The sequence below is a fragment of the Vipera ursinii genome (assembly GCF_947247035.1).
Source record: "Vipera ursinii genome assembly, chromosome: Z".
NCBI classification, from domain to species: domain Eukaryota; kingdom Metazoa; phylum Chordata; class Lepidosauria; order Squamata; family Viperidae; genus Vipera; species Vipera ursinii.
Window position 1 is genome coordinate 20,497,803 of NC_139517.1, and position 14,800 is coordinate 20,512,602.

General features: G+C 36.4%; 1 protein-coding gene across 1 annotated transcript; it reads right to left on the reverse strand.

The window, feature by feature from the left end:
- Positions 1–3,148: 3,148 nt before the first annotated feature.
- Positions 3,149–14,060, reverse strand: LOC310650013 (vomeronasal type-2 receptor 26-like; the record flags this gene model as incomplete). Its single annotated transcript, XM_083378848.1, has 6 exons — positions 3,149–4,053; positions 6,429–6,555; positions 8,976–9,125; positions 9,356–10,213; positions 11,522–11,813; positions 13,945–14,060. The coding sequence occupies 6 exons, from the start codon at positions 14,058–14,060 to the stop codon at positions 3,149–3,151; spliced, it is 2,448 nt and encodes an 815-aa protein (XP_083234974.1).
- Positions 14,061–14,800: the final 740 nt, after the last annotated feature.

A 14,800-nucleotide genomic window follows, 5' to 3' on the forward strand; every position in this document is an offset into this window, starting at 1 on the left:
ATGTCAGTCTATGAATGGGCATTAATATATTTTTAAGAGATGATGTATGTTTTGTGGCTTTAATCATTGGGCTTTGTGAGGTTAACGAAGAGCTTGGTTACAAGATCAACAACTACTCTTCATCTCTCACATGAGCTGGATGTTTCAGGATTGTAGATTGCTGGCAATATCCATGTAAATTATTTACAATGATCTAATTAGAAGACAAAAAAGCCAAATTATCAACATAAATAGCTAAAAGACTGCTTTGCCGAGAGCTCAGAAATACATTTTTGCATACACATATAATAGATATTGAATAAATTGGATACAAAAAATACACAAAAGCATAGCTCAAAATAAAGAAAGAAATAACTCAGTATTTGCTTAAATTATTTCAACTATATTAATATATCTCAACTTTCATTGACAGAAACATTCTTTGAGACTTTCACAGCAGGAATTAAATTTGGGAAAATTAGGATTTCAATCTTATCATTCAACATTTACTTTAACCATCACATCCCTTTGAAAAGGAATTCCAGATTGCACTACCCACCTTTGCTTCACTTGTCAGCTGATATATTAGCCTACTAAATTCTGGCAAATTTTGGGATCCTGGTTTATAAGATTCAGTTTCTTTAACACTTCCAAATGAATATTATGAATATTGGGCTAACTCTTTCAGCCATAAAAATCTGACATCATCAGTTAATACCAAATTAAATATTGCAAATAAATCTGAGTGTTTTTACACAATATTATTCTTATTAACTTAATTTTGATAGAGCCTTTTTATCACCTTTTATCAGCCTTTTATGTAGGTACATAAACTACTGACATTTCCAAAGCTTCTGAAGACTTTCACATTATGTTTGTTCAGAAAAACTCACTTTGCTCTGCATTTTGCAAAGCAAGATGAAGATCCTAATCATGCACAAACAAACACAAAGTAATGTGCAGGCATTTTCCAAAGCAACTATGTGACCCTAATGATAGAAAAGTTTGCTTTCATCTCTGCTGCTAAGAGTTGAAAGAACCCTTCTGAAGTTTCTCTTAGTAGCCATACAACAAATGCTTCATCACAAAGTACAAGAAAGTCATTTGTTCACATTGTAATTTCTTTCTCTTCATTATGTGTTCTCTGTTGTTCATATCGTCTTCAAGACAATGACATAACATTTGGGGAGAAAAATGCAACCAGCAAACCTGCGCTATAGGCTAGGATGGAAAATATCTCCACTGCAACCATGTATTTCTAGTTTATGGAAGAACTGGTTTTAATCCTTGTTCTTAACACTGTATGACATGTATATTGGGCTACGAATATAATACTGATGTTTTACTGATTAAAATCTTATATATGCATCCATTGAAAAGACTGATATAACTGCCCATATTACGAACCACAACCCTGGGTGTGTCACAAAACAATAAAAACAGAAAAAACCAAACAAGTTAAGCAACCAAAATAAAAACTCCTGGTGCTTAGGACAACACTTTCTCACACATCAGCTATGAAGTTGTTCTAGCCTCAATCCACCCCAGTAATTATTAGAAGAGCCAGATCTTCAAGGTGGCAAGCATATCTAAAAAACCTTCCTCCTCCTGTTTTCCTCACAACAACAATCTTGTGATGTGGGTTGGGCTCAGAGATATTGATTGGTCCAAAGTCACCAAACTGGCTTTCATGCCTAAAGTGGGACTTGAACTCATGGTTTCCTGCTTTCTGGCCTTAATGACTAGACCAAACTGTCTTGGTTCAATTCAACAAAAACTATTTATTTTTATATCATAAAGGATGTGGTGATGACTTCCCCAGATGCTTCCCTGTACAGTAGTCGAGATGAAGAAGAATTGCCTTCTCCTCCTGATCTGAGAGCATGTAGGGCTGAGAGGAGACAGGTACAATGAAGGCTACTTATGAGGAGGTAGCCTTGCCCCTCTTGATGGGCTGCACTGGGAAGCAATTATTTAGGTCAGCAAGGTGAGTGAAAGTATGCTGGGAACAACGTGTCAGTTTCCTTGCTGTTTGTTCTTAAGCTATTGTGATACTTGCCTTGACTCTCAGACTGAATTCTGTACCTTGAACTTTGGATCATGTCTCTTGAATTCTGGACTTGCCTTTGCCCTGTGGACCTGCCTTTACCTCATGGACTTATTTATTTATTTATTTTATTGCATTTATATACCGCCCTTTCCCTGAGGACTTGCCTTTACCTTGTGGGGTGACCTTGGTTTATGGGACTTGCCTTGTCTCTGCACTATGGACTGGGGCTGGCTTCTCTTGAGTAGCTTGTTGAACTCATTGGAGCTGTGCTGATTTTGACAAAGGGAAATTGCTGAGGAATATTCAGGCTTGAAAGATTCAATGAAGACTCCTAACTTGTGGTGTATCTGTGAGTGTGAGTGGGGTAGCACAGATGTTGAATAAGAATTGGTTGCAACTTCTTGCTGTAATTAAGATTGCTAATAAACGTTGAGGATAATCATTGTTAGCTAAGGCAGCATATGTCCCTTTGGCTTTAATGACAGGAAAAAGATTTAATCAAAAACTTAAAAACTTCTAGATGCTCATAAGAATGAATAACCCTCAACAGAATAATGAATCTATACTTGATAAAGAAAACAATTAGATTGCCAATATGTGTTGCTTATAAAGGTTTTAATTTATTCTTTTATTTCCCAGTAGAGAGCCAGAAAAAGAAGAGTTTTCAGCAACTTGGTCAACATTTTTGAATTTTTTTTATAATTTATACAATTCTTGAGAATTTCCATACCCACTTTTCTCTATATTTTTATGTTATAGTAAATTCTTAATAGTGTTTTATAAATAAAAAAAAATCCTATAAAGAAATATTTTAAAAATGATATTCCACTGCATGCAAATAGCTATGTCTATGCATGTTCTTTGGGTGAAGTGTTTTGGACAATGGAGCATAAGTGGGGAAAACTTCTTTTTCCAATTATAAGCATAGCTGTGTCAGGGGCTATCTCTTCTCTCCCCCTATGCATGTGCACAGCCATTTTGCTGCATATCTCTCATAGTGAACTGAAGTAGCGATACCGGCATGAAAACCAGTGGTTGATAAAGCAGCCTAATAACTCTTGAAAAAGCTGGTGTTGTTTTCCTAATTATAAACTACACAAAGGACATTCTGAAGCAAGATCAGTATTTTTTCCTCTTTATTAAATTTTCCCTGTTGTTTAAATCAGGCCTTAAAACAATTACATAACATTTAGGAAGAAAGATGCAGCCCAGCAAACCAACACTAGAGGCCAAGATGGAAAATACCTCCACTGCCACCGTGTACTTCCCCTTGGTGCTCAGGTAGGTTGGAACAAAGGATATCCAAACACTGCAGAAGACCAACATGCTGAAGGTGATGAACTTGGCTTCATTGAAAGTATCCGGTAATTTCCTGGCCATGAAGGCAACTATGAAACTGATAACAGCCAGGAAGCCCAAATAGCTTAGGACACCGTAGAACATAGTCACAGAACCTTGATTGCACTGCAGAATAATTTCTTCAGCTACTGAATCCACGTCAGTGTCTGGGAATGGGGGAGAGGTTGTTAGCCATGTCATGCAAATACCTATTTGAATAAAAGAACAGGAAATGACAATGGAGTTGGACAGTTTCTTTCCCACAAACTTCCGCATCTTGGATCCTGGCTTGATGGCCTGGAAAGCCAGAACCACTGTGACGGTTTTTGCCAACACAGAAGAAACAGCCACTGCAAAGACAACCCCAAAAGTCGTTTGTTGCAGGAGACATACCATCTTCTCAGGATGACCAATGAATAGGAATGCAGAAAGGAAGCAGAGCAGGAGGGAGATGAGGAGAATGTAAGTGAGGTCTCGGTTGTTGGCAATGATGATAGGAGTGTTGTGATTCTTCGCAAATATTGCAAGCACCACCACCGAGATCAAAGAAAAGAAAAGAACAAAGGAGACTAAAATGATCCCCAAAAGTTCTTCATAAGATAAAAATGTCAACGTTTTAGGAATACAGGAATCCTGATTCTTGTTTGGATAGCTTCCTTCTGGACACAAGTAACAATCGTTTGTATCTGAAAAATAAAATCATTTCAAGACCATCTGTAGAATATAAAGTATATCAATAATATTATTTACATAGTTTTAAAATATTTAGAATGTTTTATGCCCAATTCATTAAACAAGTATTAGTCTGTAGATTTCAACAATGCTCTAACCCTTTAAACAATTTGTTTAACGTCTGTGATATTATATTTTAATTTCAAAACTTTGAATAAGTAAATTATCTTTAGAATTCTAATTATTTATATAATTCTCCATATAATCTATGCATTTGAACTGATTTGTCTTTAGCAAGCCCTAATACTACAATATATCAATCCAATCATTTGAATCTGAAAAATAAAATTATTTCAAGACCACCTCTAGAATATAAAGTAATTGCTTTACTTTATAATAATATTCTTTACATACAGTGCATTCAGAAAGTATTCAGACCACCCCTGTCACTTTTGTCAATTTTGTTATGCTGCAGTCAGATTCTACAGTTGTTGAAATTCATTTTTTCTCATTAATCTACACTCAAAACCCCATAACGACAAAGTGAAAACAGAATTTTAGAAATGTCTGTAAATTTGTTAGAAAGAAAAAAATGAAATATCAAATTGGCATAAGTATTTAGACCCATTGCAACAACACTTGAATTTTAGCTCAGGTACCTCCCAGTTGTCTTGATTGTTGCTGACATGTTTCTATACCCTTATTGGTAAATTTACCTGTAATAAATTAAACTGATTGGACATGATTTGGCAAGGCACACAGCTCTCTATAGAAGGGCTCATTGCTGACAATGCATGCTGTAGCAGAGCAAAAGCCATGAGGTCAAAAGACGTGCCTGCAGAGCTCAGAGACAGGATTATTGCAAGGCATAGCTCTGGGGAGGGCCAGAATAAAATTTATGCTGCACTGAATGTTCCTAAGAGCACAGTGGGCTCCATAATTCTCAAATGGAAGAAGTTTGGCACAATCATGACTCTTCCAAGAGCCAGTTGCCCGGTCAAACTGAGCAATTGGGGAGAGAAGGGCCTTAGTAAGAGATGTGACCAAGAACCCGATGGTCATTCTGACTGAGCTCCACAGATTCTGTTTGGAGATAGGACAGAGTTCCAGAAGGACAACTATCACTGCAGTCCTCCATTTATCTGGGCTTTATATCAGAGTGGCTAGATGGAAACCTGTCCTCAGTGCCAAACACATGAAAGCCTGCTTGGAGTTTGCAAAAAGGACTCTCAGATTGTGAGGAACAAGATTCTTTGGCATGATGAAACCAAGATTGAACTGTTTGGCCTCAATTCTAAACATTATTTTTGCCGGAAACCAGGCACCACTCATCACCTGCCCAATATCATTCCAACAGTGAAGCATCATGGTGTGCAAGTGTTTTTCAGCAGCTGGAACTGGGAGACTGGTCAGGGTTGAGGGAAAACTGAATGGAGCAAAGTACAGGGATATCCTTAATGAAAACATGTTCCACAGCACGCAGGACCTCAGACTGAGCCCAAGGTTCACTTTCCATTATGACAACAATCCTAAGCACAAAGCCAAGACAACGCAGGAATGGCAACTCTGTGAATATCCTAGAGTGGTGCAGCCAGAGCCCTGATTTGAACACTATTGAACATCTTTGGAGGGACCTGAAAATGGCTGTCCATCAACAATCACCATCCAACCTGACTGAGCTTGAGAGGATTTGCAAGGAAGAAGGGCAGAAAATCCTGCAATCCAGGTGTGCAAATCTTGTCGCATCATACCCAAGAAGATTCAAGAATGTAATTGCTGCTAAAGGTGCTTCAATGAAGTATTGAGTGAAGGGTCTGAATACTTATGTCAGTGTAATATTTCAGGTTCTTTTAAAAATAAATTTATAGACATTTCTAAAATTCTGTTTTCACATTGTCATATACTGAGCATAGATTAATGAGGGGAAAAATTCAACAACGGTAGAAGCAGGTTGCAACATAACAAAATTGACAAAAGTGAAGGGGGTATGAACACTTTCTTAATGCACTGTATTTTAAGAATAGGTCATTCTTATTTCCAGTTCATTAAACACTTGAATATTAATCTGAATATTTCAAGAATGCTCTAACTCTTTAAACAATCTGTTTACTGGTAGTGATGTTGTATTTTAATTTCAAAACTTTTGTATGCAAAAAAGTCTTTAGAATTCTAATACTTTATATAATTCGCCATATAATCTCTGCATTTGAACTAGATAGGATAATAATGGTTATCTGATGTGTCTTCAGCAAGACCTAATGCTACAGTATCTCAATCCGGTTTAAAATATTGCACAAAATACTGGGCAAAAAGAGCCTTCGCATGTACAAGGTTGCATTTGGAAACTGTTACCATCAGATGAGATAAACCCCAACCTAACATTTCTTACCCTCCTTCTCTGAAATCTTTCCATCTGGGCATGGAATGCAGTCATAGCAACAAAAGGGCTCCCCTTCCTTGATTTTCTTGCTGGAACCAGGACGGCAACTCCTAGTGCATACTGAAACAGGCTGGGACTGAAGTTCAAACAGACAAAGAACAATTCTATGTTATCAAATTAATCTGAGTTAGGGTATAATTAATAATAAGTTGTTAAATTGGTATGCTGCCCAACTCAACAGCTCATAAGCATCAAACAAAGAAATTACAATGAAGTTAGTATGCATTTAACTTATAAAGTTGTTTAAATGCAATAATCTACTTATGTAGGCACTGGCCTGCTATGCACAGTATTGTCTATTGAAAGGTGCATCAGATTTTCAGCCTTTCCAAATATGCATAACTGTTACTATGACAATCTATTCCACTTTGCAGCTATTATTAAAGAGGAACTGCAGCAGCCATTCATGAAGTTGCTTCACTGATTATTTTTGGTTACATAAAAATGATGTTTAACCCAGCCTTATAGTTGATTCATCAATCAAATGCTGGTCCCAAGCCTGGATAAATGGGGAGAGTTAGGGAAATAATGGTATACTATCTTTAAAATATCTCACCAGAACATTTTATGACAATATTTCACCAGGACACTCATGACTCAGATATGGATACCAATGGTGGACCCTCCAGGCTAGATGCAATCTACTGGAGAAGAGCAAGGTCTAGCTTTTAGTAGTCAGAGATTTTATGATGTTGGAGGAAAGCCTTGTGAGAAGATATGTGTCACACCAAAAGCCAAAGAGAATGGACAAGTGGCTATCTGATGACACCAAAAATATAGCTGATTAGCAAAGGGCTGCCAAATCCAAAGGTAATAAGGAAGAAGTTAAAGAACTGAATACAATTTTCCAGCATGAAGTCAGGAAAGGAAAGTTGCCAGGAGTAAGACATGGCTGAATGGTTAAAACAACAACAAAAATAATCTTTAACCCATTTTATGCAATGTATCCAAGTTCAGCAGTATACATGCTCTACTATAATGAAAAAACTGTAAGTACAACAGGCAGTCCTTGACCTACAGCCACTTGTTTTAATGAGTGTTTGAAGTTATGACAATGCTGACAAAAGTGACTTATACCCAGCCCTTGCACTTCCAGTGTGACAGCAATCCCAGGCTCATGTGATCAAAACCTAGGCACTTAGAAACCAGTATGTATTTATGATTATTGCAGTGTCCCACAATCACATGACCTCCAATAGTGAACACCCAGCAAGATTCCAACAGGCAAAGTCCAATGTGGGAAGCTGTATTTGCTTAATGACTGTGTGTTTCATGTAATCACCGTGGAAAAAACGGTAATCACATCAGGTGCAACTCACTTAACAACTGCCTCCCTTAGCAGGGGACATTTCAAACCCAGTTTGGTCCTATACTGAATTCTACCTGTAATCAATTAACCTCTAGCTAGGTCACATGATCAGTCCTTTGTCAGGATGTCACACAATGCCTTTTTTATTTTCTTGCTGGCACCAGGATAGCAACTTTTCTCTACTTACTGAAACAGTCTGGAACCAAATGCAGAAGCAAAAAAAGAACAATTTGAGTCTAAAGAGTAACAAACTAGAAGATTCTGGGAAGCCCTTTGAACACGAAAAAAAAGCATTCAATTAGCAAATTGTTAATTGCTGACTTCCGGTTATATTGATACTTGTTGATTATTCACAGAAATGGGCATTAAATTTCCTGCACTATCATATGTATAAAATTCTTACAACAGGATCTGTTAAGTTCTACTTTTCAGCTATTATTTAAAGGTAAACTGGAACATGATATTCATGAAGCTGCCACACTGGCCATATTCAGTTGTGTTAAAAATTATTTCCTATTCTATAAATTGATTACATACAATGTACACCGTTTCACTGATTTCACAATAAAGGATTGGTATCATGAGATGAGTAGAAAAAAATCAGAATTTATTTTTGGTACTCTTCTGACCACTCTAAAAAACATTGTTCCATTAGTTCTGTTAAGCTTAACCTATTCTCCAAAACATCTGAGGGCAGGATAAGAAGTAACGGATGAAAGATTATCAAAAAGAGATCCAACCTAAAATTAAGGAGAAATTTGTGGAGATGGAATGGCTTACCTCCAGAAGGTGTGGGGGCTTGTCACTGGAGATTTTTAAGAAGAGTTTGGACAGGCATTTGTCTGGAATTGGATAGGGTCTTACGGTCAAGCAGGGGGGTTGAACTAGAAGACCTCCAAGGTCCCTTCCAATTCATATCAAATATCTTCTTTCATCATATTAAATAATGAATTCCTAAGAAACCCAACTAAAGCAATAACTTAGTAGACATTATTGGTTGCATTTGTAGTACATGTTCTTATTTGTTCAGGTCTCAGTTATTCATCTAGCCAAAAAAGTAGTGAGCTAAAAAGTAGATTTGGTATAAATTCCAAGAAGTAGTATCCCACCTGGTTAAACCAATTGTGCCAGGTGATGACATCTTCATTTATGGTGAAAATTTGGTCTGAAAAAACTGCAGGGTTTACCCTCCCAACTTCAACTGTATTGAAAGACCGGTTAGAAGAAACAATCCAGTTCAGTATATCATATCCAGCTAGTAACTCTCCTTTGTAGTCAATAGAAACCAGATCCCCAGCACTGTTATTAAATGAGAGACCTTTTAAAAACAAGTGCAGCTAGATGGAAAAGAAAAGATCAAAGATTAGAAAGTGCTGTTTAATTCTGAAAGGAAAAGTCTAAGAAGAATTTGGTGCAGTAGAAATCATGGCTGATCAAAAGAGAGAACCTGGTGTCCTTTACAGAAATGGGAAAGGAGATCAGAATTAATTCCTCTAATTGATGTTACTGGGATCATTTTCCTTTATACAAATAATGTTTTTCTTCAATATGATACTCGGTTTGTTACCTGCCAGGAATCTTGCTTTTGAAGCTTCAATCTTCTTTTATTTGCCATTGGTTGCTGGGCAGATCTGGATGAAATCATGGCATGCAAGGCATGGGCTACTGCATAGACAGAATTATAAACACTGTAGCTATGACCAGTCATTCTGCTTTCAAAAAAAGTTACAGGAAGATGTTCCAGTTTCTCTTCTCCTGTGCAAATATCACCAGCTATCTCACCTATATTTGAAGTTTTGAATACACAAGCAAAGGACTGTTGCCAGTAATCCTTGATAAATCCATCTTCTGTCATAGAAGGATTTCTATTTTTAATAAATTTCTGGAATCCTGGTGGGTCATTGGCATGAATTGTGAAGGACAGAGCACCATTCATCATGTCAGTATCCCAATCTCTCTGATACACAAGTGAATTTATTTCCATCTGGGCTGTTAATATCCACACTTTACCTTTGGCAACATTTCTTATGTTTTCTTTGTTTGATAAATATGGTAGCCATTTCAGCCTTACCATAGTATCAGCTTCTCCATAAAATATTAGAACATTAACATTGCTATCCATAATTTTATCATGTATTTCTGCACCATACTTGAACATGTCATACATTTCATTAATATGTGTTAATTCTGATAATCTCTCTATAAATGAAAAACAGATGTTGTGCTGGGAAAATAATGGAACAATAATGTCTATAACCCTTTCTCCATTATCATTATCCATGACAATAACCCCAATCCATGTCCACCTGAAATGGAGAAGCAAAGACAGAATCCCTTCATGTTGAAGTCTTTGCAGTGGGCTCATTTGGAAGAAAGAAAGTCCTTGTGTTTTATAATTCATGATGGGATTAGAGCCATAGATGAGCTGCATAAGGATTGAGAGCAAAGGATGGAGAGAATCGCATTTAATTTTTATTTTCCAGTTTTTGAAACTGCTCATACATTTGTATAGCAAAACAAGAATGTGAATGAGCAAAACATAGCATTGCTAAAGTTAGAATGAAAGGACAAAAAAGAGAAACAAGGCAAGGTCCAGTGTTAGAGAAATAGGAGGAGTCCAAACAAGTTTTCTCTTTAATAAGAAAAAAGAGAAGAAAAATATGGTATCATTCAAAAAAATTCTGACTGTCTTTTCAAAAAAATTACATTCATGCTAATCTCTTCATTCACACACACACACACACACACACACACACACACACAGCATGTTTTCAGCAATTTTAAATACAATGTAGTGCTATCAATTGAATCAATGAATGGATGGATGTTTGATAATTATGCCTTTTAGAGTTATGCTTTAAGAGAAATACTTCAAGAAATGTTAGCTAGCTGATATTCTGACTACTCTATTTTTTGTATGCCAGAAATATGTGGCAGTTTTGTACACAACTCTGGTTAATTGTAAGAATTACCGTTGTACAGAGCAGCCCCCTTTCTTTTTTGATATTATGAATTTGGTTTACAGATTCACCTCCATGAATACCTCAAAATAGGGAAAATCCTGAATTGAATTGAATCTTAAAGTGGCCCTTGTTCCTGCAGAAATCTTTCAAAAGCTCTTGCACTATTTTCAACAGCCTTTTCTCCGACATGATTTCATATTTCCATTTTTCCTAATCCTTTCTTCTTTTTATTTTTGCATTACTTGTGTTTTTATTATTTATATTATGCAGGGTTTATATTGTATATTTTCTACATAAACCTCCAAAAATATTTTTATTGTGGTGGCATAGAAATACATTTAATCCATAGATAAAATATTTATTCATATTTTTTACAGGAACTGTAGTTGATGTACACCATACTTTCTTCCTTATTTTTTATTATCTAGTTTGTGTACTCATCTCTAGAATAATGGCATGTACATCACGAAAGTTTATTTAATAATATCTTTGTGAGACTAAATTATGCTGCTATTTGGTCTGCAGAGTTCTCACATGGCTGTGGAAATATTTCCAGGTCATTTAATCTGAGTGCAAATTTTTCATTCATACTGTAGTAGCTTTTTTCCTTGGATTAAAAATCACTAACTGAGCCTTCTTTTAAAGAAAGTGGGATAAGAGGATTTTAACAGAGAAGAAGGTACAATACTATTTAGAAGAATCCCAATTTTTGCCTTTGAAATCTAGAAGTTCTAAAAAGTCAGGTGTGCTTTCAATTTGATGTACTTTACCTGTGGGATTTTATAGATATCCAAGAGATTTGCAATGTCAATGGAGGTTTTGGCATCTAGTCCCCCAATTATTGAAGTCAGATGATTCTGGATACCACAGATGTAATTGGGGGAAAAGCTCTTCATGTTGTAAATCAGTAACATTGTGGCATGGTATGTTTTCTGTGCATTGAAGTAACTGTCATAGATGTTGAAACCAAGAGTGACATTGGATAAGATCTCTGAGTTTTTATTGATCTCCTTGACTGTAAATGCTAGAGCCACAATATTTTGGTAATATTTAGGTATTAATCTGAAATAGAAGATAAATTCAATGTCATATAAATGTTTAAAAGTTTTTTTTCCAGAAAAAAGTAATTATTTCATCTCATCTTATAAGCCTCACAATATTTATTTTTATTAGTGTGTATATGAAACTAATGCAGCCAAGATTTCATAAAGCAATTACTTCATACAATGAAATTACATGTGTACATATTTATGCAAAACATCAATTTTACTGCAACTAACTACATCATCCATGCATTAGTGTTTTATTTTTGGAAATCATTTTTGGCTCTTTGATATGGAATAATATATTCCTATGATGTGACTTCCTTCTTCACCTGCATTTCAGCAACTGAAGCTGTAATGAAGAAATGACTGTTACTTTAGTAACAGAACCAACCTCAGCCCAGACCACATATGTGCCATGCTGGACCTCTACCTGACACTACCTATTTAAAATACAATGAACGTTTGTACAGACAAAAATGTGGCTGCGCCATGGATTTACCTATGTCCCCCATTGTGGCGAATCTCTAGATGGAAGAGGTAGAAACCAAAGCCCTAAACTCCTTCACAGGAATTCCACCCACTCACTGGTATAGGTATGTGGACAATACTTGGGTGAACATCAAAACACAAGAATTGGAAGTGTTCACCAAACATATCAAATCTGTGGACAGATACATCAAATTCACATGGGAAGATGTTAAAGAAAATAGCCTAGCCTTCCTGGACTGTGCAGCACACATTAAGGAAGACAGAAGCCTTAACATTGAAGTTTACAGAACCCCCCCCCCCACACACACACACAAATCAATATTTACATTTTGATTCTCACCACCCACTGGAGCACTAAATGGAAGTTATCAGAACCCTACACCACTGAGCTGAAAGCCTGCCTACCAGCAAAGATGGGAAAGAAAAACAATTAAAACACATCAGGGAAGCCCTCAGAATGTGTGGCTATCCCAAGTGGGCCTTCATCAAATTCCAAAAAAGACCAAGCAGGAGCTCCTCCATAACAAACAAAGGAGAGAACAATAAACAAAGCAATGTTGTAATTCCATATATTGCAGGGATATCTGAAAAGCTCAGGAGGTTCTTCAGCTAATACAACACATAAGCGCACTTTAAACCCAAGAATATTAAGGCAGAAGCTTGTCCATCCCATGGAAAAAAACACCCAGACACAAACGGAGCAATGTGGTATATGGAGTACAGTGCAGTGAGACATGTGCAAAACTGTACATTGGCAAAACAAAACAACCACTTCATAAATGCATGGCACAACATAGGAGAACAAACCCATCAGGACAAGATTTAGCAGTCCATCTGCATTTAAAAGACAAAGGCCACTCTTTTGAAGACAGCAAAGTCCACATTTTGGAAAGAGAGGACAACTGGTTCGAAAGAGGGGTCAAAGAGGCCATCTATGTCAAAACTAAGCAGCCTTTTCTTAACAGAGGGAGAGGTACATCATCTGTCTCCAGCCTACAACACAGTCTTTTCAGCAGTTCCAAGAAGGCTCCATACCCATTTGCACTGTGACCCTGATGACAGAGATAAACCTCCAAGTGGCCTCATTGATTCTCTAAAACAATGCAAATGACCAGCTGCCTTTCCATCCCCCATCATCCCGTCAGAGCTGAAGAAGCTTCTTACATGAGAAGCAAAAAGTCTTCAAAGAGAAACAAGGAACTTCAGTTGCCTCCTGAAAAAGCACCTTTGGGACAACCATGATCTGGATGACTGAGAATCTCCATAGACAAATATATTCATCATACATCTTAATAATAGCTATTTACATCTTAAAAAGTATGAACAAATGCCACATTTTATTACAATTATCTCAATGGTCTATAAATCAAGAGGAAGATAACCAAAAGGAAAAATGTGTAAAAATCTCAGGGAAGATGCAGACTATTAATATTTGCCAAACCTATCTACATAAAACACTAAATATTTCAATGACATTTTCCCATTAATATTCTGACGCAGATTTATCATTAAACATTGGTTAACTGGCCGAGGAAAGAAGTAAAAATTATACAAATCTCCATTGCTTTGATACATTTTTAAGCAGAGAGACTAGTTGAATTATGATCTGTAGGAGTTTATACAGTTAGAATACATGAAATTAAGCACAAAATCCTTACATAAGGTCTTCAAGCAACGGAGGTGGTGGGAGTTTGCTGAACTCAATGGTAGCATGCAAGAAAGCAGCTAGAGTGACAATCCCACCCACAATGACATCACCTGACTGATAGTACATATGATATGGATTATGAGGACTTTGAACTCTACATCTGATGTCATGAGACTTAGGAAGTGGGAGATTAAATAATACTTGTGAGACAATTATTAAAGCTAACATTATTGAAGAAAAGCCATGTCTTTCCTTGACACCTAAATTCTTCTTGCTTCTTTGATGACAGTGATATTAGTATTTGGGTAAAAGGTGGTTATAAAGCAAACCTTAGAAAAGAGAAAGAAGCTTCTGCAGACTCTGCTGTATAATTGTAGTGTTTTTATTTTACCTAACATGAAAAAAGTTGAGATATTTATAATATTCTTCATGCTTTGTTCTTGGACACTAAAATTCTTTCTCTGGTTAAAATAAACAAATTAATAACCATCCTTTCAAAATTAAATAGGTTTGCAATTACCTGGATCCCAGGAGAATTGCACAAAATTTGTTTTGACTGATAGAAAAAATGTTTCTATCTCATTTGAAAAGAAAAGAAAAACACAATGAACAAGATTTTTTTTAAAAAAAAAAACAGCAACATCCAAGACAATCCTCCCTCAAGCTTGTGCTCTGTAGAGAGGCCAGGTGCAACATCATCCTAGTACATGTTGTACTAGGATGATGTTGCTGTAACACTGCTGTCCTGCATGATCATGTGACTCTAATATTTGGACAATAGCATAGCTGATAGAAATGAATGAACTGTAGAATGGAAGCTGATAGTCCTAATTGCAGCCCACTTCCATCTCCTTTCATAGGTCTAA